Source organism: Octopus sinensis, linkage group LG9, assembly GCF_006345805.1.
Source record: "Octopus sinensis linkage group LG9, ASM634580v1, whole genome shotgun sequence".
NCBI lineage: Eukaryota > Metazoa > Mollusca > Cephalopoda > Octopoda > Octopodidae > Octopus > Octopus sinensis.
The window spans coordinates 32,713,848-32,736,718 of record NC_043005.1 but is presented as its reverse complement, the minus strand read 5'-3'; the positions used below and the strand labels follow the sequence as shown (position 1 = coordinate 32,736,718).

At 35.6% G+C, this 22,871-nt stretch overlaps 1 protein-coding gene across 7 annotated transcripts in view; it reads right to left on the bottom strand.

Moving 5' to 3' along the window:
• Nucleotides 1-22,871, bottom strand: part of LOC115215371 (myocardin-related transcription factor B) — a 384,512-nt gene that overhangs the window by 36,812 nt on the left and 324,829 nt on the right. For 5 of the 7 annotated variants that reach the window (XM_029784526.2, XM_036505875.1, XM_036505874.1 and 2 more), the window contains 4 exons: nt 21,666-21,935; nt 17,228-17,341; nt 5,840-5,905; nt 1,540-1,595 (listed from right to left, as the gene is read on the bottom strand). In XM_029784526.2, the coding sequence (XP_029640386.1) occupies nt 1,540-1,595; nt 5,840-5,905; nt 17,228-17,341; nt 21,666-21,834 (405 nt within the window). In that variant the 5' untranslated portion in view covers nt 21,835-21,935. Of the gene's footprint in view, nt 1-1,539; nt 1,596-5,839; nt 5,906-17,227; nt 17,342-21,665; nt 21,936-22,318; nt 22,323-22,871 lie in introns of those variants that run through there. The other 2 variants (XM_029784527.2, XM_036505877.1) reach the window with 2 other exon arrangements.

The following is a 22,871-nucleotide window of genomic DNA, read 5'->3' as shown; positions in this document are numbered from 1 at the left end:
CAAATCAAATCTAATCACAATCAAATGGAAATAGTAGTTGTGGCCGATGCCAGTGCCACCTGACTGGCTCCCATGCTGGTGGCACACAATAAGCACCATGCATGCATGGATCATTGCCAGTGCCATCTGATTGGCTCCCCATGCTGGTGGCACGTAAAAAGAACCATCCGAATGTAGTCAATGCCAGCCCCGCCCCTGCCCCGACTGGCTCCTGTGCCAGTGGCACATAAAAAGCACCCACTACACTCTCAGAGTGGTTGGTGTTAGGAAGAGCATCCAGCTGTAGAAACATTGCCAGATCAGATTGGAAGCTGGTGAGGCCTCGTGGCTTGCCAGTCCCCAGTCAAACCATCCAACCCATGCCAGCATCGAAAACAGACATTAAACGATGATGATGAATGTAGAGTAATTTTCTTACTTAGTCTCCTCCAATTTTTACAGAAATCAATTAATGAGGAGCTAACTTTAAATTTGAAAAAAAAATGAGAGAACTTTTTACAAGAGAAATTCAATTTGACTGTTTCGTCATCAACTCCTTGTAAAACCCACATTTGTAGCACTACATAATTCTTTAATTGTATATATGGATCTATATAATTAGATACATATTCTCTTCAGACTGAACTGACAATGACAGCCCTGCTTCAACAGAGAGGACCAGAACAGGAGTTGGTGAGAGAACCCTAAAAGCTCGACATGGTAAGAGGAATGAATAAAATCAACAAATCTAACAGCAATGGTGTTTAACTGTTAGGAAGAAGAATGTTGTTAGTTTATAAGAAGCTTCATGTTCTCCTCATACATCAAAACTGTTGAGAGTTTCATACTATAAGAACCAATAATTTAACAGATATTCCATTATGTAACTGTTAAAAACCAGGTCTATGACTGAGAATAGATGATCTTGTAGAGAAGGTCATGGTAGACATTGGATAACAGAAGTGAAAACAAAAGAGGGTTGAGAACAACAATTCACTGTTTCATGTTTGATATTTATTTAAACAATATTTTTTTGTGTTGATGTCAAAACAGCTAACTAACCTTAAACTAAGACACCTCAACTAAAGGAGAATTTCACAGCACATATCTGGGTTTGGACGGGTGCACATTTCTGTGAGGATTTATCTGTTTATGCATGTATGTTGTGAGCATGCATCTGGGTAAATGAGTGCTTATCTATGTTTATGTTGTTTTGTACAAGTATATATGTGTGTGAGTGATTCAGTGTACATATGTGCTTGAGAACACATGGTTGTCTGTTTGTCTCAGAACTAGAACAAATCTAAAGCAATACATACACATACCTTCTCATTTTCACATACACACATGTGCATATATATTTGCTGTGTGTGTATATAAAAACATGTGAAACACCCAATATAAAGTCAACATAAAACAGACCAAGTTGTAAATCGTTATAACCTTTCCCTAGAAGAAAAAAAAAGCAATAAGAAAAGGAAGGGAGCAGTGAGGGTGGTCTTAGAGAGGGTGGTTGTCTTATTAGTGGTAGACAGCTTTATAATAGCAGAAGTACTCTACCTTTGCCCGTTCCAGCTGCTTTCTTTGTTCTGCATATGCAGGAGGTGTTTTAAGAGCTGCAACAACAACAACAACAAATGAAGTATTAATAACATATTAAAAACAGAATTAAATAAAGTAAAAATTACATAAATTGATAAAAGAGTGATTAGTAGTTTGGAAAGCTAGCATTCAATTGTATGTGTGTGTATGTACATATATATGTGTGTGTGCCTGTGAGCTGGCATAAAATTTTTTTCTTATATATATTGTGTGTGTGTGTGTGTGTGTGTGTTTGCATGTATAGGTCTATATACATGTATCTATGTTTGTATATGTAAAATCACAAGTGTATGTGTACATACACAAGCCTATGCATACACATACACACACACCAATAGCTAAATCTCCGTTAAACACAATGCAGGATTTCAGTTGTGTTTTGTAATGTCTGCCGCCCCCCACCCCACCCCACCCCATTTCAAAACTTTTTGTTTCTTTAACTCAAGAAGTAGATTATGAAAACATTCTAAGGTATAGATTCCTTCAGAAATGGAAGTGAAAGCAACGCTTGAGAGAGAGAAAGCAAAGGTTGAAGCTTGAGAGAGATAGAAAGATAAAGAGAGGGAGAGAGAGAGGGGGGGTGAGTCATCTGGAACATGTTACAGTATTACCTCACTTTGAAGATCAACACCAACTAGTATTCACCTACTTATTTCAATACTAGATACAGTAACAAAACAAAAATAAAACTGATTATTAAACATCCTGCATTACTTTTTTTTTTTTTTTAAAGAAACCCATAATCTTTTATCGTTTACTTATTTTAGTCATTTGACTGCAGCCATACTGAGGTACCAGCATGATGAAGAACTTTTAGTTGAATGAATTGATCCTAGTACTTACTTTTTGTTAAGTCTACTACTTATTCTCTCAGCCTATTTGCCAAACTGCTAAGTTACAGGGACATTAACACACAACCCACACAATACACACACACATATATATATATGACAGGCTTCTTTCAGTTTCTGTCTGCCAAATCCACTCACAAGACTTTGGTCAGCCTGAGGCCATAGTAGAAGACACTTGTCTAAAGTGCCACACAGTGAGACTGAACCCTGAATCATGTGGTTGGGAAGCAAGCTTCTTACCACACAGCCACGTCTGCACCTAATATAAAATATTTTTTTTAAAAATCGTTTTATGACCATTAGAGATAATCAATCAACTTTTTCTAGGCACTAAGCTCTCATAATCATTAGTATTGCCATATTAATTGACATTACAACTATCAGTCAATATTTCAGAGTCAACTACAGTGTAAATCACGCTAAAAGAGTTACTTAATTCTGATATACAGCCTGATTTTTCATTGCAGGTCTTGGAACTAATACCTACTCATAAATGTAGTTAAAAGCATATTCTATTATTATTATTATTATAAGAAGAAGAAGGAGGAGGAGGAGGAGTCTGTGAACTAACAGAATTGTTAGCAAGCTGGACAAAATGCTTAGTGGTATTTCGCCTGTCACTATGTTCTGAATTCAAATTCTGTTGAGGTCAACTTTGCCTTTCATCCTTTCGGGGGTCAATAAAGTAAGTACCAGTGAAATACTGGGGTCAATGTAATCGACTAGTCTTCTCTCCCATAATTTTAGGCTTTGTGCCTTTAGTAGAAAGGATTATTATTATTATTATTATCTTATATATATTAAAAGGCAAGTTATCTGCCTGTGTGTGTGTTGTGTGAAACACTTCTACTCCTACAATTTTCAACTGAATTTCACCAAATTTGACATGTGTGCTCTCTTTGACTGAGGACGCTTTTTCTTATAATTTTTTCCTCGAAATTCCATGCCCCCAACATAAATAGATTATTCTAAATTCACCAACAATTTTGCTTGAGCCAGCAAAAAAAAAAACGTGACACACACCCAGCTGGAAAAAAATCAATACTTTACTTTGTCAGCTGTGGCGAGTTCTTATCGACTGCTTGCACAGTACTGCCAGCAGTATTCATTTGCAAGTTACGATTTGCCTCTGTTTTCACATGAGCGCTCTTTTTTATATAATTATTCCAACTTAAACTAACCACTTCAAAACTCTTAAGCAAAATAAAAAAATCCTTAATTCGGTCTGTTTGATTAACATTTTTGCAAACTACATTTTACTATTTTTTGGGTGATACACGTTCACCACTTTTACTTAGGACATTTTCTGTTGTGTAATCTGATAATTTTCCACCAATATAGGTTGGCAAACAAATGCTGCAAAGAAAAGTAAACGTATGTGTGCAAATAAATCTGCTGAGGATGCCGCCAGGAGGAACTCTCTCAATGTACTTAGGATGGCCTCAGTGCGAAGAAGGGAAAGTGAAGAGCAGCATTGTGATCAGTTAGCATGTATTGCTGTGCAACAAGCTGCAATGAGCAATGTTCAGCACACTGAACAAGAAATGCTTCTTCTACTGCTGCAGCACAAGCTTCAAACACTGCAGCACAACATGCAGATCAAATTACAAGAGATGCTTCCTCAACTCCCAGCATGTGCTGCTCCACCCCTTTTGACAGGGGCATCTCCTTATTGTCATGACTTTCTCAAGCAGATACATGCCTACAACTGCGTGTTCTAAATGACTTCCTTCAGCGCCAACATCATACAAGATGGGCATTTCATGCCTTCCTTTAAAGTGCAGGGGCAGATTTACCATAGAATTGGTTCCCTGCACCCGCATGACGCTGCCCCACCTCAGTTTCTTCAGCTCTACTTTGTGGGAGACTATGCTGACCAGGCATACTTAACAAACAGCCCCAGGCAATGCCGGGTATGCCTGCTAGTTATTATTATAGACATCACACAGTATACAATATCGTGAGGTTGTTGACTGAAGATATTGTGTCTATCGGGGGTCTGACTGTTTGTCAAGTCACAACAAGGACCTCAGACAGAAAGTACTTTACACAATATGCATGCAGTTCCAAGTAATGCTGACTTTTGCTATACACCCAGATTGTAGGGTATTTCTAAAGTTTTCAGATTGGGTGGTATTGAACCCAATGCTACAATGACAGTAGGGATAACCTTTATGCTTGACTCTCATAGCTGACACATCTTAGCAATCTCAATTGGAAGGCACTCTTGTTTGTCCCTCCAAAAGGTTACTATATCCCACCCTTGGTGCTCTAATACCTTGTCTGTTTGGAAGTCAAAGTGCCAGAGGATTTTTGCCTTCCCCTTTTAGTTTATTACTGCTATTGTTGTTGTGAGCTGGCAGAACCATTAGCAAGCTGAGCAAAGTGTTTAGTGGCATTTCATCCGTCTTTACAATCTGAGTTCAAATGCCACTGAGGTTGACTTTGTCTTTCATCCTTTCAAGGTTGATAAAATAAGTACCAGTTGAACACCGGGGTAGAGGTAATCAACTTACCCCAACCCCTGAAATTGCTGACTTGTACCAAAATTCAAAATTATTATTATTTTTAAGGTGGCAAGCTAGCAGAATTGTTAGCATGTTGGGTGAAATGCTTAGTGATATTTCGTCTGTCGCTACGTCCTGAGTTCAAATTCCACTGAGGTCAACATTACCTTTCATCCTTTCAGGATCAATAACTTAAGTATCAGTGACACACTGGGGTCAATATAATCAACTATATCCCTCCCCCAAATTTCAGGCTTTGTGCCTATAGTAGAAAGGGTTATTAATTTTATTTGTATGATTAGCTTTATCACTAAATAATTTTATCCAGCTGCAGCTGGGTTTGGTGTTTTATCTGCTTAACTCTGCAGACCAACTGAGGCTGCCATTGTCACCTGCAGCAACAAACAAGTAGTCCACTTTTAAATTGTGTTTTCAAAGATACCTACATCCTAATTTCTTCTATGGGTAATGAGGGTAAGGCCATTTTTCCATAACTCTATATTATTCATAAAAAGTTGAAGGGAATAATTCAACACTGAATATCAATCTGATATTTAGGATTCAAGGTTTCAAATGTTGTTGTTTTCTATGCAAGGTAAAAAAAAAAAACTGTGAGAGGTGAGAGCTTATCCAGGAGAAATGGCCATTTATTTCCATTATAACAGTTCTTAGAGAAAAAGAAGAGTACAAATGACTGAGTCAAACCTCTACCTTACACAGAATTGTTGGAAATATTGCAACCCCCTGTGGCATGCCTGCATCAGCTACAACATGCTCCTCCCTCCACTCAGTGGGCATTGACAGCAAATGATGTGCCTAATAAATGGAATACATTCCTTCCACAAAAAGTGGATAAGACATTCAACAAGAACAAGAATGGGAGAAAAAATTGCAACTTACGTGGATAAATGCCTCGGTCAACCAGTTCAGTAACAGATCGCCGAAGCATCAACTTGCGCTTCAATGCTGAAAGAAAAAAGAGAAAATAATTATAAATAAATAATTTAATTTAAATGGGATTCATCTAAAATTTTAAAATAATATAACTTGCATTTTATATTAGATTTATAGATTCAAAGAAAAACAACCTCAAGCATTGCATCTATTAGTAGAAATGATGCCGGAAAGAAGGAAGGAGGGAGAGAGAGAGAGAGAGAAATAAATGGAGAATATACAGAGAATATATGCTTGAGAATGTATACATATAATGCATATATACACATCAATATATTCACATATAAACAGCTTCTCATATATATACATATATACACACACATATTGAAATGTAAAATAACACAATGAAAACAATATAACTGTTATCTATATTTTTTTACCTGTTTCAGTCACGGGACCATAGCCATGCTGGAGTACTACTTTGAAAGGTATAAGTTGAACAAATTGACCCTAGTACTTTTATTCATTTCGGTACTTATTCCGTCTCTTTTGTTGAACTACTAAATTATGGGGATGTAAACAAACCCAAACAACACCAGTTGTCAAGCCATAGAGTGAGAGACAAACACAGAAAAAAGACACACACACACATGTGGCACCCTTCCACACAGTTTCCATCTGCCAAATGTTCTCACAGGGCAGTGGTTGGCTTGGAATTACACACAGAATATGCAAGAGGTTTTCAACAACTGATGTTATGAAATAGGTAAGTACTTATAAGTGCTCAGTTTGGTATACCACTAAAGCTCCAGTTTCAAATGCAATTGAAAAGTGTAATGTTGAGACTGCTTATTGAAGGTGGCTTGAAGTGGTTTCTTCTCGAGCAGGCAGATATAGATTAAATTGAAAAATTGAAAAAGCAAAACATTTGGCATCAGACGTTTTTGGTATGCTTAGACAAGCATACCCCAACTATGCTCTCGACAAGTATATATCTACATTAGTACATCTATCAGTCTGTCTTCCTCCACACTATAGTATATTCTTCCTACTTAACCCCTCATTCACACTCCATTCAAAAATGAAACTGGTAACTTCCTCTATTCTTTGCTATGGATTATCATTGAACATTCTTGTTTGAAACTGCTAATGGACCTTACCTACAATTTAATTATGGAACAGCATATCATGGAACAGCAAAACACATACCCATTTTACTCTGATTCATCCTTCACTTTTGACAAACTGGAATATAATATCCTTGATTGGATATTTCTTTATTTTTAAATTTCTCTAACTTCTCCCATTCTGATGACAGATTACTCAGCTTATGGAATCCTTACTCAATACCCTGATCCACATGTTTGGTTATTCTAGAAACAGCTGTAAGAGGCTATATGTTTATACTCTCTATTTAAATCAAATGTTTTTTTTTCAAGTGATGTCAAAGGTTTTGCTTTTTCATTTTTTATTTTAATCTACACTAGATAGAGAGAGAGAGAGAGAGAAAGAGACAGACAGACATCCACACAGACGGGAGAGAGAGAGAGAGAGAGAAAGAGAAGAGTGAAGCTCCAGTAAACATGGTTTTCCCAACAAATGTGATTCTACTCTCATTAAAGAATCAGACCATCAGTAATTGTTTTGATGTTGTTCTTAAAAATACTTTATAATAAAAACACTATTATAACATTTAGTTTTATACGTATGCATGTGATGCACACACACATACACACTAAAAAAAGCATAAATACACATGTATTGGTAATTCTTCATGTGGCATGCTTTCATCCTTTATCTTCCTTCTGTGCTAGTTAGTTGTTAGCAACTGTGTGTGTGTGTGTTTTTAGCAACTTGTTTGTGCACTAACATGTTCATGGCTGGAGAATGACTTCTATCTTCTACCCCACTCCCTACATCTCTTTCTCTCTTATTATTCTCCTTTGTTTTTCCTTTCTTCCCTTTTCTTTCATCTTTGCATCTTCCTTTCTTTCTTTCTCTATCTGGCCTTTATTCCTCTTTCCTCCCTAGCACTACATATAGCTGCCAATATGCATGTGTGCCTACTTGACAGTTTTTATCTCTATTCTCGCGCGCGCGCATGCGTGCATGTGTGTGATAGCTTCAGCTGGAAAAGTCATCCATAGTTTAAGTCCATTGATATTTGGAGTTACTTCCCTCCCTAAGCACTCAATATGTCTTTCCAATACAAGGAAGTTCTCATCACAGTTTTAGTATTATGAAACCATGATTTTATATCCATTTCTAATTTTCAAATTGCCATGATTTTAGATAATGTTTAAATTAATTCATTTCTATATTGCTATGATTTGAAATCAGAAGTAGAAAACTAGCAGCCTTCTCAAAGAAATACATTTTGAGTGAAAACTCATTATACTACTCTTTACTCTTTACTCTTTTACAGAGTATATTTTTGTTGATTTAATTACATTAAAAGTTTATCCTTTGAACTAATGGGATTTTTGATACATCTATTTATATTTCTTTATCTATACTTGTAATTATGTTTAGAAAATGTAAAATGAACTGTGACTTAGCACACACATTGCTGTGTTACCATGTATGCTTCTTCAAGGGTGACTATTGGCATTTTTATAGTCAAGCATGCTATGCAATGGCAAAAACAAAGTCATAGTTAAAAGTACACTTTGTCAAAGTTTTAAGAATAATAACTGATAAAATAATTTGCAGGAATTTTTTTTTTCTTGTCAAATGGCAATTAAGAACAACATGGTGTTACAGCGTACAAAGATTTCCCACTTCTGTTTTTGATGATAATGAATTGAAGGGCCTTTAAGTCAATCTAGCAAAAAGCAAAGTCCTAGTAAGAAGGAAGGCAGACAAATCTTCAGGTAGATGGCCCTGCTCGAACTGTAGAAAAGGCATAGGTAGAAACTCCATACGATATACCCAGTGCAAGCAATGGACACATAAGAGATGCAGCAATATCAAAGGAAAGTTAACCAGGAAGACAGTTTTTGTGTGTGGCAGATGCACAAAGGCAATAAATACTGAAAATGTACAGAAAACAAATTCCATCACATGCCAGGGAAAGAAACTAGAAGTAGTTGATAGCTTCCACTATCTAAGTGACCAAGTCTCTAGCAGAGGTGGCTGCTTGGAGAGCATAGCTGCTAGAATAAGAATAGCATGAGCAAGTTTAGAAAGCTCCTACCTCTGCTGGTAACAAAGGGCCTCTCGCTCAGAGTGAAAAGTAGACTGTATGATGCCTGTGTGTGAACAGCCATGCTACACATCAGTGAAACATGGGCTGTGACTGCTGAGGACATGCGTAGGCTTGAAAGAAATGAAGCTAGGATGATCCACTGGATGTATAATGTCAGTGTGCATACACAACAGAGTGTAAGCACCCTGAGAGAAAGGTTGGACATAAGAAGCATCAAATGTAGTGGGCAAGAGAGATGACTGCGCTGGTATGGTCATGTGTTGCATATGGATGAGGACAGCTGTGTGAAGAAGTACCACACCCTAGCAGTAGAGGGAACACTGTGGAAGAGGTAGACTCAGAAAGACCTGGGATGAGGTGGTGAGGCATGACCTTCGAACATTGGGTCTCGCAGTGGCAAGAGATCGAGACCTTTGGAGATATGCTGAGATTGAGAAGAGCCAGTAAGTAAAGTAACATCGCAGCTGTGGCCGATACCAGTGTTACATAACCAGCCCATTTAAAAGTATCTCTGAATCATCAGATGACACACTGTACTTGAGAAGACCTGTTGAGTCAAGTGAAATTGTAGTTGTGGCCGACGCTAGTGCTGTCTGACTGGCACCTGTGCTAGTGGCATGTGATAAGCATCGTTCAAGGATGGATTGATGCCAGTGCTGCCTGACTAGCTCCCCATGCCAGTGGCACATATAAAGCACGACTTGAACATGGTCAATACCACTGCCCACCGAGTGGCTACCATGCTGGTGATACATAAAAAGCATCTTCTGAATGTGGTCTAAGCCAGTGACCCCTGACTGGCTCCTGTACCAGTGCTATGTAAAAAGCACCATCCGAATGTGATCAATGCCAATGCTGCCTGACTGGCTCCCATGCCAGTGGCATGTAAAAAGTACTCACTACAATCTCGGAGTTGTTGGCATTAGGAAGGGCATCCAGCTGTAGAAACCTTGCAAGATCAGACTGAAGCCTGGTGCAAAACTCCAAACCCCCTCTGTCGTCTCAACGATAACAATACTCTTTATAAGAGTTTGACAAGTCCATCTTTTAATCACATGGGGGTGCTAATGTCTATCACCACAATAAATAACAACTTTAACTTTATATTGAAATGATTACATCTTCATCATACTGAACAGAAAATTTTTCGATATTGCAATAATGTTGTATTAACATTGTATCTAATCTGAGAGTCATCAACATCATTTAGGGTCTGTTTTCCAAGCTAGCCTGGGTTAGACAGTTTGAGTGGAGCTGATAAGCCAGAGAGCTACATCAAGCTCCAGTCTGTTTTGGCTTGGTTTCTATGGCCAGATGCCCTTCTTAACGTTAACCACTCCATAGAGTGTAATGGGCATCTTTTACATGTCACTGGCATGCTTGCTTTTTATGCGTCACCAGCATAGGTACCTTTTATGTGTCACTTGCACTGGTCATGACCACAATTTCACTTAGCTTGACATGTCTTCTCAAGCACAGCAGAGTGCCAGAAGTTTTGGTCACTTGTCATCACTTCTGTGAGACTAAACATCTCTGAGGTGCTATGCAGTGGGAGTGAACCTGAAATCACATAACTGCATAGTGAACTTCTTAACCACACAGCCATGCATGTTCTTATGATCATGCTAGTGTCTATACACATGCTTGTGCTTATCACACACACATAAACATACAACACACACACACAAACAAACACATGTGTGTGAGATGGAAGAAAGGCAAGAAAACCAATCATGATAGAAATATTTGTAAAACATGCAAACAGACAATAATATTCCTGTCAGTGGTTTTCTTGGAGGATACACAAATATACAAACACATGTTTGACTCAATAAAATACAGCATACGGTGGTAGAGAAAAATCATGAGAAAGACTGTGGAACAAGAGAATACAGGGACATAGGTCATAATTCAAAATTGAATATAATATTAGATGATAAGCCTGTTTGCATGTTTATCTACACCTGCATTTAACATGTGCATTATACATGCACACAAACACACATTTTCAGAGCCTTCAATGTATGCAAGAAGACTGGGAAGTTGTGGTACTTGTAAATCCATTAATAATAATATGAAAAATATGAAAGTTGTTTCTACTAAGAATCAAAACATTTCACTGAATTTCTTTCACCAATAAGCACTAAACTTTTCAACACTGGCACACGTTTTTTCTGAAAGAACTCTTGAGGATAAATACCACACACACACACAGGGGTGTTTTTCAAGTAGTAAGGACAAGCTTACAAATTAATAACATGTTTATGCATCAATTCTCAGGAGGTTAATCAAAATCTAGAGGAAAGTCTTTAAAACTACTTTTTTTTTTTTTCATGTAGTTAATGAGTTTAACAATCCTGTAATTTTATAACTGGAGTGTATTTGTTGATAAACAGCATTTAATAATCAACATACATAAACATACATTCAATGATGGACAAAGATGTGTACACACATACACATAACTGTCTGCACACAAACACACAATATCAAAAGCTTCTTTTTTTTTTTTTTCAAAAAAAAAAAATTAAATTTCATAATCTTATTCTAAACATGAATTCTTTTGAAACTTTCAAACAGTCTATATTTGTTTGACATACAACAATGAAAGGGTTACAACAACTTTCTCAGATCAAATCCATTCTGGGTGTTTTGCTAAGTTTTCTAAGCTTTCTAATGTCCGCTTTCCATGGTGGCATGGATTGGACGGTTTGACTAAGGACTGGCGAGCCAGATGGCTGCACCAGGCTCCAATATGATCTGGCAGAGTTTCTACAGCTGGATGTCTTGAATTCACATTCCACTGAGCTGAACTTTCTCTTTGATCCTTTCAGGGTTGATAAAATAAGTATCAGTTAAGCAGTGGGGTCGATGTAATTGACTTACCCACTCCTCTGAAATTGCTGGCCTTGAGCCAAAATTTGAAATCAATATCTTTAAAGAAATAGAATTGGGATAAGCACAAGAGAAAGTAGGGCAAACACCAGCTAACAAACTCTGATGAATTGATAAACAGAATTTGGTGTGGAGGGGTGGAGGGGGGGGGGCATGATTAAGATGATTTGGTGAATGACAATCTCTTACAAATCTATTTGTTTTATTGCTGCACACAATATATCATATTACTAATAGTTGTGGCATTAACATTATTGCTAATAGAAACTTGCTTTTTTTTTTTCTCTTCTTCTATACCTCCACCATACAATCAAGATGAACAGTAAAGTAGTGAAGTACTTTTTTAATTCCCAGTCATACTAGAGAACCACAGAGTAGGAACTAATTATAGAGTTTAATTTATCAACTTCTATCCCATACCTTCACAAACATATCACGGTCTGTGTAAAGTTGAAAGGGGATCTCTTCTTCCCATCTAAAACCTTTTCTCAATATATCTAATTATTTGTCATCCACCACTAGTCAAAAGCTAATTGCAGCCCAAAATATACATCAACACGCACACACAAATATTGATCTTCAGTAAGTTCTATGCTGAGAGTTCTACACGGGGAATTTTAAGGAAGATAGGGAATTCCCTTTAGTAGTGAAGCCTGTTAAAAGTCAAAGCATAGAATGATGGAGGAGGAAGGAAAGGTTTAAGTAATTTGACAGAATATGATAATAAAAACAGCAAAACATAATGATAAAAACATTATAAACAACACTTCAGGACTTTGTAGGAGGCCAGGAACAGAAAAAACCTCAAAGGCATGATGAGAACGCTGAATTGGTTATGTAGTGTTTTAATACAAGGAACTTAGGCTAACAGAGAAAAAAAATGCAAGAAAGGAAGATGATGAAAACAAACTTGTAAGTGGGAAAATTAGATCAAAAAGAATGGACTTAAATATACATGGTTGATCAGTTGTTGGAGAAAGCCAGAGGATACAGCAAAGAGAATTTTATTTGTATTACTGATGCAAAGAGGATTAAAACACTTATAAATACAAGACTTTCAATATTTGGTTGAGTGAGCAGAGAAGTGAAAGTGTAGTAATTGAGGTGTGGGGGTGTTTGGTTATTTGGTACGCCTACAACTTGGGCAGATTTACTTCTAGATAAACTAAACACAAGGGCTGTATAACTTGAATATAAGATAACAGACTCAACTGTTAAAGTAGCAAATTTGCAACTTCCAGCTTCCTGTTACAGCTTTGTCAAAACAGATTTTCTACTTTTCAAGAACTGAAGTAAACAATAAGCCATAAACACAAGCTTACACTCCAATATTACATAGTCATTACGAGTGTTGTTGACTACACATCAAGCTGTCAATATGTCCTATGCATAAGTCAGTCATACTACATCATACAATACACCATAGTATAGTATATACTATATACCAGCCACCAGTTACATAGTAACCACGCTATCATAGTGTTGGCATACAGCAATTACACTTGACATATTCATTATATAATATTGCAGACACACAACAGTGTCATAGTTATTCTATAATAATTACTGCACATTATGAACACCACAACTTATACAAGAGTCTCTCAATGAAGTCACTTCTCCTTCTACAACAGTTCCTCCATGTAGTCATGGTGTGGCAGATTATACTGTAAATATTATTATAATCAGTCCTAATCTTTTAGTTCCCTTTACAGGACACCTTGAAAAAAAAAACAACATACACACAAGAACTAGCAGAAAGGATGTATGTATAAGAAAGTAAGAAAAATTGTAAGGGTAATAATTCAAAGATGCATGTATTAGGGGTGTGCAAAAGAGAGAGAGTGAGGGTGAGTGTGTATGTGTGTGTGAAAGAGAGAGATGAAATGTGTAAGAGAGTGTGTATGTGAGAAAATGAAAGTGAGTGTGTGTGTGTGTGTGTGTGTGTGTGTGTGTGCTCGCACACGCGCATGTGTACGTGTCTGTCCCCATCCAGCTGTAAATACATACATATGTGAGAGTAGATAGTTCACTCATTAAGGATTAATAAAAGAAGAAATACTGGCAAGATATTGAAAGAAAACTGCCCACAAGTGTGTGTGTGTACTACCCAAGGTGTAACTTATATAAGGGTGATATCTTCATTAACTGTACATTACATAAGCAATGCTTATAACTCCAGCTGTACCCCATATTCCAGTTATGCCCTTCACCCATTAATTTTACACAGGTGTATCTCTCAGCTGTAACATATACCCAAATGTCCCAGGTGTAAATAAATAAAGTGTCTTCCAGGCTAGAAGTAACCAACCCTCACCCCCTACCTTAATACCCAAATCCCCACACAGATAAAATAAACATAAAATAACAGAATTAAGTAAAAATAGATAAAGGAAAAAAAGTAAACATTAATAAGCAAAATACAAAACAAAGAAAAGTAAAAACTAGAAAACAAAAAGAAAATAGGGAAGAAAAAAAACAATATAACCCAGTAAAAAAAATAGAAAGGAGTCAGTTGCTTAGAAGTCACCAAAGAAGAGGAAAAGCAAGAGAGAAAAAGTCAAGAACTGTAAAGCAAAGATAACAGAAGGGAAATAGAGTTAAGCAACAATGAAAAAAATCCCTTTAATTCAGATTAAAAGGAACAGCTTTGAGTAAAGGTAAGGAAAAAAAAAATTTAAATAAAAAGAAAAAGCTTCAAAAGGAAAATAAGCAGCTACTAGTAAAGGTGTAGATGTGTGGCTTTTTATAAGAAGCAAAGAGTTATATTATATGTCCATTATATCTCCATATAATGTATATATTATAAACGTATATACTGGCATGAGGAGATGCTTAAAATATTTGAGAAAAAAAAAAAAAAGAAAGAGACAGAGAGTGAAAAAGAAAGCTTAGAGGTTAGACACCACAACATATCTGATCATTATTAGTTTGGAGTTGGAATAAAAAAGCAACATCTGCCACAGGTCCCTATATAGTTAAATGAATAAATGATGACAGTAACAATTAAAAACAGTAATAGTATTAGTATTAGTAGTAGTAGTAGCAGCAGTAGCAGCAGCAATAGTAAGCTAATTAATCTTGTCAGAGCTGTGTGAATATAGCCATTACAATCTACCATTATGATATATATTCTATCAGTCCTAAAATGATAAATAGAAAGTCAACTCTGGCCAGACACGAACCAGAATGGTGTGGGCTTAGCCACGTGGTTACTTCACATTCACAGAATTATTAGACTCTAAAGAAAAAAAATCAAATTATGTCTCAGCCTATTCCACTGCCCTTTAATAGATAGTCCTATACACATCAGCACTAATGTTATAGCCATGTGATTTTCCTGCCCCCAAGTACAGATACCACCTAAAAATCTTGTTGACATTCATCAATCCTGGTCAAATTTAAACTCAGAAATGTAAGTTCCTTACTATTCACTTTTCTGTGTGTCCCCCCTCCCCGAAGTTCCCTGTTCCCTTTATAGATGTAAATAATTTACAATTCTTTTACACAGATTTAAAGCCAGTTTGTTTTTGAAGTAAGACTATATTTGCTGAAGTTGGTTTTAACAGAGTAAATACATATTTGTGTTTAGTTCAAAGGAGAGATTAATGCCAAAGATTTTCTTGGGTCTAAACACAGCTGTGGGTACCAACTATTGGATCCCCACCTAACGGACTTTTCTCCCAACTGCATCATTATCCTGACTGATACAAGAATACGTAAGAGTTGTCAGTTCCCTTGTATACATCTACAACTCTCATGTACTTTCTGACACAGTGAATATTTGTAATAATGACTTATATAAATGCCAGACTTAGGTTGGACTCTTTTAATGCTGGTGGTCTATCAAAATCTTTAGGCCTGAAGACTGAGTATCATCAGAACAGGTTCTCCAGAAGTTGAAGAATTTGCTTTGATTCATATTTTATTTTGTTTTTTGCCTATTTGTTAAAAAGATTCACAAATCTGAATTCTAGGGAACAGTGTAAAACCTTATTAGATCTATAACCTCATCATAACATTTTTTCTTGACAACCCATTTTGTCTTTCTCCAGATACCCTTCTAGCTCACTCTCTAATGCTGCTGCAGCTAACTCAATTTGTTTTCTCACAGTATACACTAGTTTATTGCCAGCAGTCAATTCTCACACATCTCTCATTAGATAATTCCTCTTCCACAACTTTAATAAATTCACAATGTTCTTGACAATACAATTAGTTTAGCAGCTGTTGTTAACTAAAGACCACAAGGAATTGGCCACCTTCTACCTAGTCCACTGATACTCCAGTATTCACCAGAAAATAGCCTAGTATTTTAAACAAATATCAAACCATACTTCTCTCTCTCTCTCTTCCATACACAAAGACACACTTCTACATCAAGGTTGTGTCCATCTTACCTAGATACTGAAGTTGTGTAACTATTAACGGAAGTCTTTTCTTAGTTCTAAGCCAAAGTCTTTCCTTCCATCTCTCTCTCTCACACACACACACACACACAGTATTGCCTAACATTACTACTATTATACTATGTATGTTTTCTGGTCATTTCATGCTATGATGGCCATCTATGATGAAACACTTCCATCAAAAGATATACAAAACATTTTTTTTAAATATTAAAATGTTTGCATTAAAATTATGTATGACTCTACTATGGTCTCCTCTTAATTCTGCCATTCCATCTTCACCCTACTTCCCAGACAATATCAACCTTCACTAAAGTCTGCAAACTAAATAATTATAGTTCTCAAAGTAATTTACAATATCACATTCCAAAACATAATTTTAGAATTGACTTTCTTTTCTCTAATTTTTAACTCCCAAATTTATTGAAATGAAGCCAAATACGATGGGTGTAGAGGTGGGGTGGGTATCTACATTAAACTAAAAGCTTTTCTTAGAACTGGAACAAACCTATGCCAACTTAGACAATTTGGAAATCCACTTGAGTTGGTTAATAGCTTTATTAATAAACTCTTTGCTTTTAAGTAGATAAAAGTTTCAGTAATCCAGAATTCTAAATATTAATAATGCAAACAGTACTACTACTACTACTAATAATAATAATAATAATATATTTAGATAGCAATAATAATGTCAATTGTTTCACTGTAATGTTATTCAGTAGTTTTCCTCCCGTCATCCCCATCTCATCAGCGCAGCGAGTGAGTGGACCTGGTTAAGTTGTTTGGACAAGAGGCAGAAGAAATGAAAGTTAATGGAGGAGTCTATAAGAGAGAGGCATTCTCAGAATGTTGGTTGATGGGTAGGGGCAATGAAAAGTTCACCTGTTGTGGCATCAAACCTAGTTGCTGGGGCAGTTTGGAGTAAAGTCATTTGTGAGTCTGGCATCTCTTCATTGTGCAACAGTGCCCCATTAAACTGATTTGACAAGAGACCACCTGGAACAAAAACAGGGAAGGTATTTTGAAAAAAAAAAAAAGAAGAACCACTGTTGCTAGTAATCAAAGATGGAGACCATCTGAGTTGGACTGATTTTGTTAACAAGGAACAACTTTTTGAATGATAAATGGTAGAATTTAACTTTACTCCTAATTCCTTGCCAAAAAAAAAAAAAAGATGGAAAATATAATTAATGAAATCTACTAACTAGATAGATACATGGCCAATTTTTGAGCATGAGAGATACAATCAATTGAATCTCATTTTATATTGACTCCAGATGAATGAGAGATGAAGTTGTTATTTAGCCCCCAAGTTGGCTGATTAAGCAAATTTAAGATTATTCCCACTGTGACTATCCTGTCTTTTCCGTTTTTCTAGACAGTGTAGTTTGGACTACATAAGCCAATATGTTCATTTAAGACAGTAAGTACTGATTCAAAAGTGATTTTACTGTTATTTTTAGCAGGCTGAGAGATCAGAGAGAGGTTACTTCAAGAAATATGTGATTTGAACACAGAACCAAGACAACTGTCTTTAAACACTCTGATGTTCCGTGATCTACATCATTTCTACTAACCCACACAGATGCCTCTATTAAATACATAAAGCTAAAACAGGAGTTGAAAGGGCAAGAAACTTTGTGTCTGTTAGATAGAAAAAGCATTAACAATGGTGATTGATTAAGATTTTCAGCTAGATTTATCTATCACATACTATATTAACATTAAAGATTTGGGAATATAAACATTTAGCTATCAGGTTGACAAAATACAGCAAAAGTACATATTTTCTTTAAATACAATATGTATATACCTATATTTAAATACATACGCAATTTATATATTTATTTATTTACTTATTCCATTTAAAAAACGTAGATAATTCATCTCTAGCTTGGATAAGGCTTCATAGCTTTATCCAAAGTGGAGATGAATTACAAACATTTTCAAGTGAAACAGTTGATAATAGTAATGTATTACATGAAACCAATGGTAGCATGGTAAAGTCACAGAGAGAGAATGCAATGTTCAGTATTCATTCCCTCTATTCAATATGTGTTTTTTTTTTGTGTGTGTGTGTGTGTGTGTGTGTGTGCACGCACACATATGTTTGCAAAGACATGAATGCACACAATTACTGAGGAAGACAATAACTATAGACAACTGCTTCAAAACCCTCAACATTTATATCCAGATTGTAAATTTACATTCATACCTACAGTAAATGGTGCATTTGGTTTTTTTGAGTAAATTGTCTAAAAGAGAATCTGGAAAGACTAGAGGTTGCAGCAAATCAACCATACAGACACACACAAACATGTATATATAATATTTATTTCTCATCTGATGGAGTACTTTTTTGGTTGAATTTTCTATCACATTATAGATAGAGAGATAGATAGATATATATGCATATACATATATACAAATACACATATATATATATACAAATACACACAAAATACACACTATATATAAACATACACACACACACACACACAAGGCATTTGCTGATTAAAGTGATTCTAAATAAAAAATTTTTGACACTGAAGGGATGATGCAGAAAGATGAGGCACCAGACTTGTTAACCAAAATGGTTTTAGTCCAGCTTTAATCTATCTACATCATCCCCACTCCCCTAATGCTATAAATAGCAATAATAATAATAATAATAATTGAAAGGAGAAAAAAGAAAAATAAGAGAATAATTCCAAATGTTCATATTTGTTGCTATTTCTGGTCTACAGAAAGAGGGTGGGGCGGGGCAGTAAGCATAGCCAGCCAAATTGTTAGATGCAAAATATATGCAATGTGAAATGCTAATGCAGTAAGACAAGTTAGGGATAACGAGGAATTCAGTTGTTTGTTCATAACCTGCCAAAGAATATTTCAAGAGAGAGGATGGATGGAAGAGAAGTGAGCTGTTAATAGAGAGATATAACAAAATTTACCACAGCCAGACTACAGCAGTCAAAAATACTAACTGGTTATACTGGTCCTTTATAATTTTATTTTAAACCAAACTGCAAACATGCAACAACTAAATTCTGACAATGCCATATTTCATGATGCAAGTCCTATCCACAAGACAGAAGAAAGTGAGTGAGATTTCTAGCAGAAACTAAAAATGGTAACTGAGAACTGAATTATAAATAACAAAACAAAAAAGAAAGAAAAAAAAACTATTGAAAGAATACTTTTTAAAAATTTTGCATGATGCCAAAAAAAAACCCTCCCCCTTTCTTCCTAACTTTTAAATACTTGTAGATTAGAGTTATAAGTAATGAAACATGTCAAGTGATTGCTTTATTAATATATCTGTATTAATATAAATCTGCCTTTGTGAGTCAATATTAAAATTAAAAAAGCAGAAAATAAATTGTACAAATTTATAGGAATCAGTGAAATTCAATAGAAAATAAAGAGAAAAATTATACTTACTTTGGAAGTTTAATTCTTCCCACTACACACTTTAAACTATCTTCAGTAATACAGCAATATTTCTATTCCTTATATTGCTGCTAGAGTTGAATATTATTATTTTAATGGTTATCCTAACTTCGCAATAACTCTCACCTGACTTCACCTTCAACTTAAAACCATTTCACTTAGAAATAGTAAAACTATTACATCTGTTCCAATATTCCTTTCTTTCTCTCACCTAAAAATGTGAACTGAGCTTACGTAATAAATTACTAATGCTGCTGCTACTACCATCAGCTCCTGGCAAACCAAATTAACAAGGCAAACTTGATGCCCAGTTACAACTAATTCACTGATTCAGCAATATCACTGAGACAGAAATATAGACATGATTCAATCTCATCTCCTTTTCTCTATAAACTAATACAATTTATGAAATTGTACTTAGAGATGTCTTTGCTAATCTATATATAATAAAGAACCTTTAAAAAAAAAGGTTTAACTAAAGTTCAGGAAACAGATCTAAGTATCTGGCTCAAGGAAAATGATGTCAGGGACAGGATAAACATGTAGAGCTGAGGCTGTAGACATCTGAGACTCAAACCAACATATGTAGCCTAACTTAAGTCACTGCCTTTTTCTTTGACAGAGAAGAGGGACTTCATTTTTTATCGGTTTGTATGTGATCCATTATTTTGTTTAACTGGACCCTATACCCTATATTTTCCTTCAATGGAAACTCATACTGTCATTTTCAGACGTCAAGTGTATGTGTGTGCTTGTGTGTGTGTGTGTATATATATATATATATATATATATATATATATGTGTGTGTGGAGGCGCAATGGCCTAGTGGTTAGGGCAGCGGACTCGCGGTCGTAGGATCGTGGTTTCGATTCCCAGACCGGGCGTTGTGAGTGTTTATTGAGCGAAAACACCTAAAAAGCTCCACAAGGCTCCGGCAGGGGGTGGTGATCCCTGCTGTACTCTTTCACCACTCTTTCTTCTGTTGGCCTGCTCGCTTAGCCAGCGGGGTGGCATCTTTCGAAGGCTAAAACAATGCAAACGCATTGTGACCAGCGATGTGTAACTACATCTGATGGACTGGTCGGTCATGTGATGGTGATGTGATATATATGTATATATACAACTATATAAATAATACTTTTATAAACAAACCCAAAAGGCTTTGCGAGTTACAGAGAGAAAGCTACTATGGAAGGCTCATAGAATAATAATTGTACAATAACTGTATATAATATATATCATAGTGATATTTATTCTCCGATTTTGAAGCGACAATTTTTAAATATAAACAAATGACCAAAAAATGATGAGCTAACCTCAGACTGAATCGAACCCACAAATCGATGCTTTCATGGCTCCTTGCGAATCTGATTGGCCAAACGCTCACCCATCAATTTCAGTCAAATTTAGTTAATATATACTTAAACTGTCTTAATACTACACAAATAATATTGTCGCTTCAAAATCGGAGAATAAATATCATTATGATATAGATTATATACAGTTATTGTACAGTATATATATAGACATATAACCAAGCTATCTGAGCACTTGTCAGGGGCTGCTCTAACTTTTTGCAATATTTCTATGGCTATATATAAATATACCCTTGAAATTGTTAATTTTCATTAAACAAAGGTGACATATATTTCATGTAAGACAGCAGAAAGTCAATTTGAATTCAGTAGATGAGAGATTATCTCTCATCCACTGAATAACAATGTTAATGTAATGGATGAAGATAAATCCCCCTTTTTTTAGTACCTATAATGGAAGAGGCTCTGGAATTCAAAGAGTTAAAAAGGAAACAACAATAAACATTTACTTTCCACAATCAAATAGAACCACTTTTGCTCCGGCATTTACTTACATTCTTTATTTTTATCCATGGCTTGTTGTAGTGAGAGTTCGTCCAGAGAATTTTGTGGACTTGATGGTTGTTGACTGGTGTATCCTGCTGTTGGTGATGTCCCACCAAGTGCATTCTCTCCCCCCACTACTGACGATGCTTTGGCACGCTCAGCAGCTTGTTTCTCCATACGGCAATCTTTACAGTAGAATTTATGGAAGTACTGGATGGTATCCTGGTCTAACCGTGCTCCCCCATAGAGGGGGGTCCAGTTTGATGAGCTGCTAGATTCTGCAAGTACACAAAAACAAGAGAAAAACATAAGTAAAAACTATCAAAATAAAAGTACTTGCAAAAGTACAAAAAAGCCAAAACATCATCAAAAAACATTTTTTTTTCAAAAGTCATCAAAAATTAAGTCAAACATTTTATGTCCTTTTAAGGTTTAATCTTCACCTGTTTCACCCAGTAGTTGTGGCCATGTTAGTGCATCATTTGTAGAATAAGTCATATTCTTACAAAAAACTCAGCTTTGAAGGGAGCATGCAAAAGTTATGACCACTGCCCCTCAGGTTAATTAAAACAAAAAGTGTAAACAATATTCTAAGTTAATGAAACTAATTATAATTTCCATTAAATAAATTTTAAAAAAATTGAAGAAATCAATATTTTACCAAGACTTTTAGTTACTTCAAAGAAATGGTTTTGGATGTTATAGGGACAGCTTTCTGGAATGGTAAAAATGATACTATGCACATATGGTTACATTTATCTCAAAGTATGTGTGCCATTATGAATGGACCAGTGTACATGTGTGTGTTGACATTAGAATATGTGCATTTCATTTTCAAGGTACATTAATAATTATTTTTAATGGAGTTCAGTCCCACAAGTAACTTTAGAAACTGCCTTCAACTGTATATTTAATTCTTTAGCATTCAGATTACTCATGTAATTCTTATTTGTACACTTTGTTTTGTATTAATCATAGATTGTCTCATAGCTGTGAGATTTTGATGATGTAATTGCTTACTTTTAGAATGACATTGAAGGGTAAATGTGAGAAGCCAGATCTAGTCAGTTTGAACATAAAACAGGAAGAATATTTGGGCTGAATAAGGCTGGTTTAAATGCTAAAGTGTTATGCAAACACTCCAAATCTACCAGGAACAAACATCGTTATATCACTTCTAATTTCTTCCATAAAATTAATTACCATGATTTATA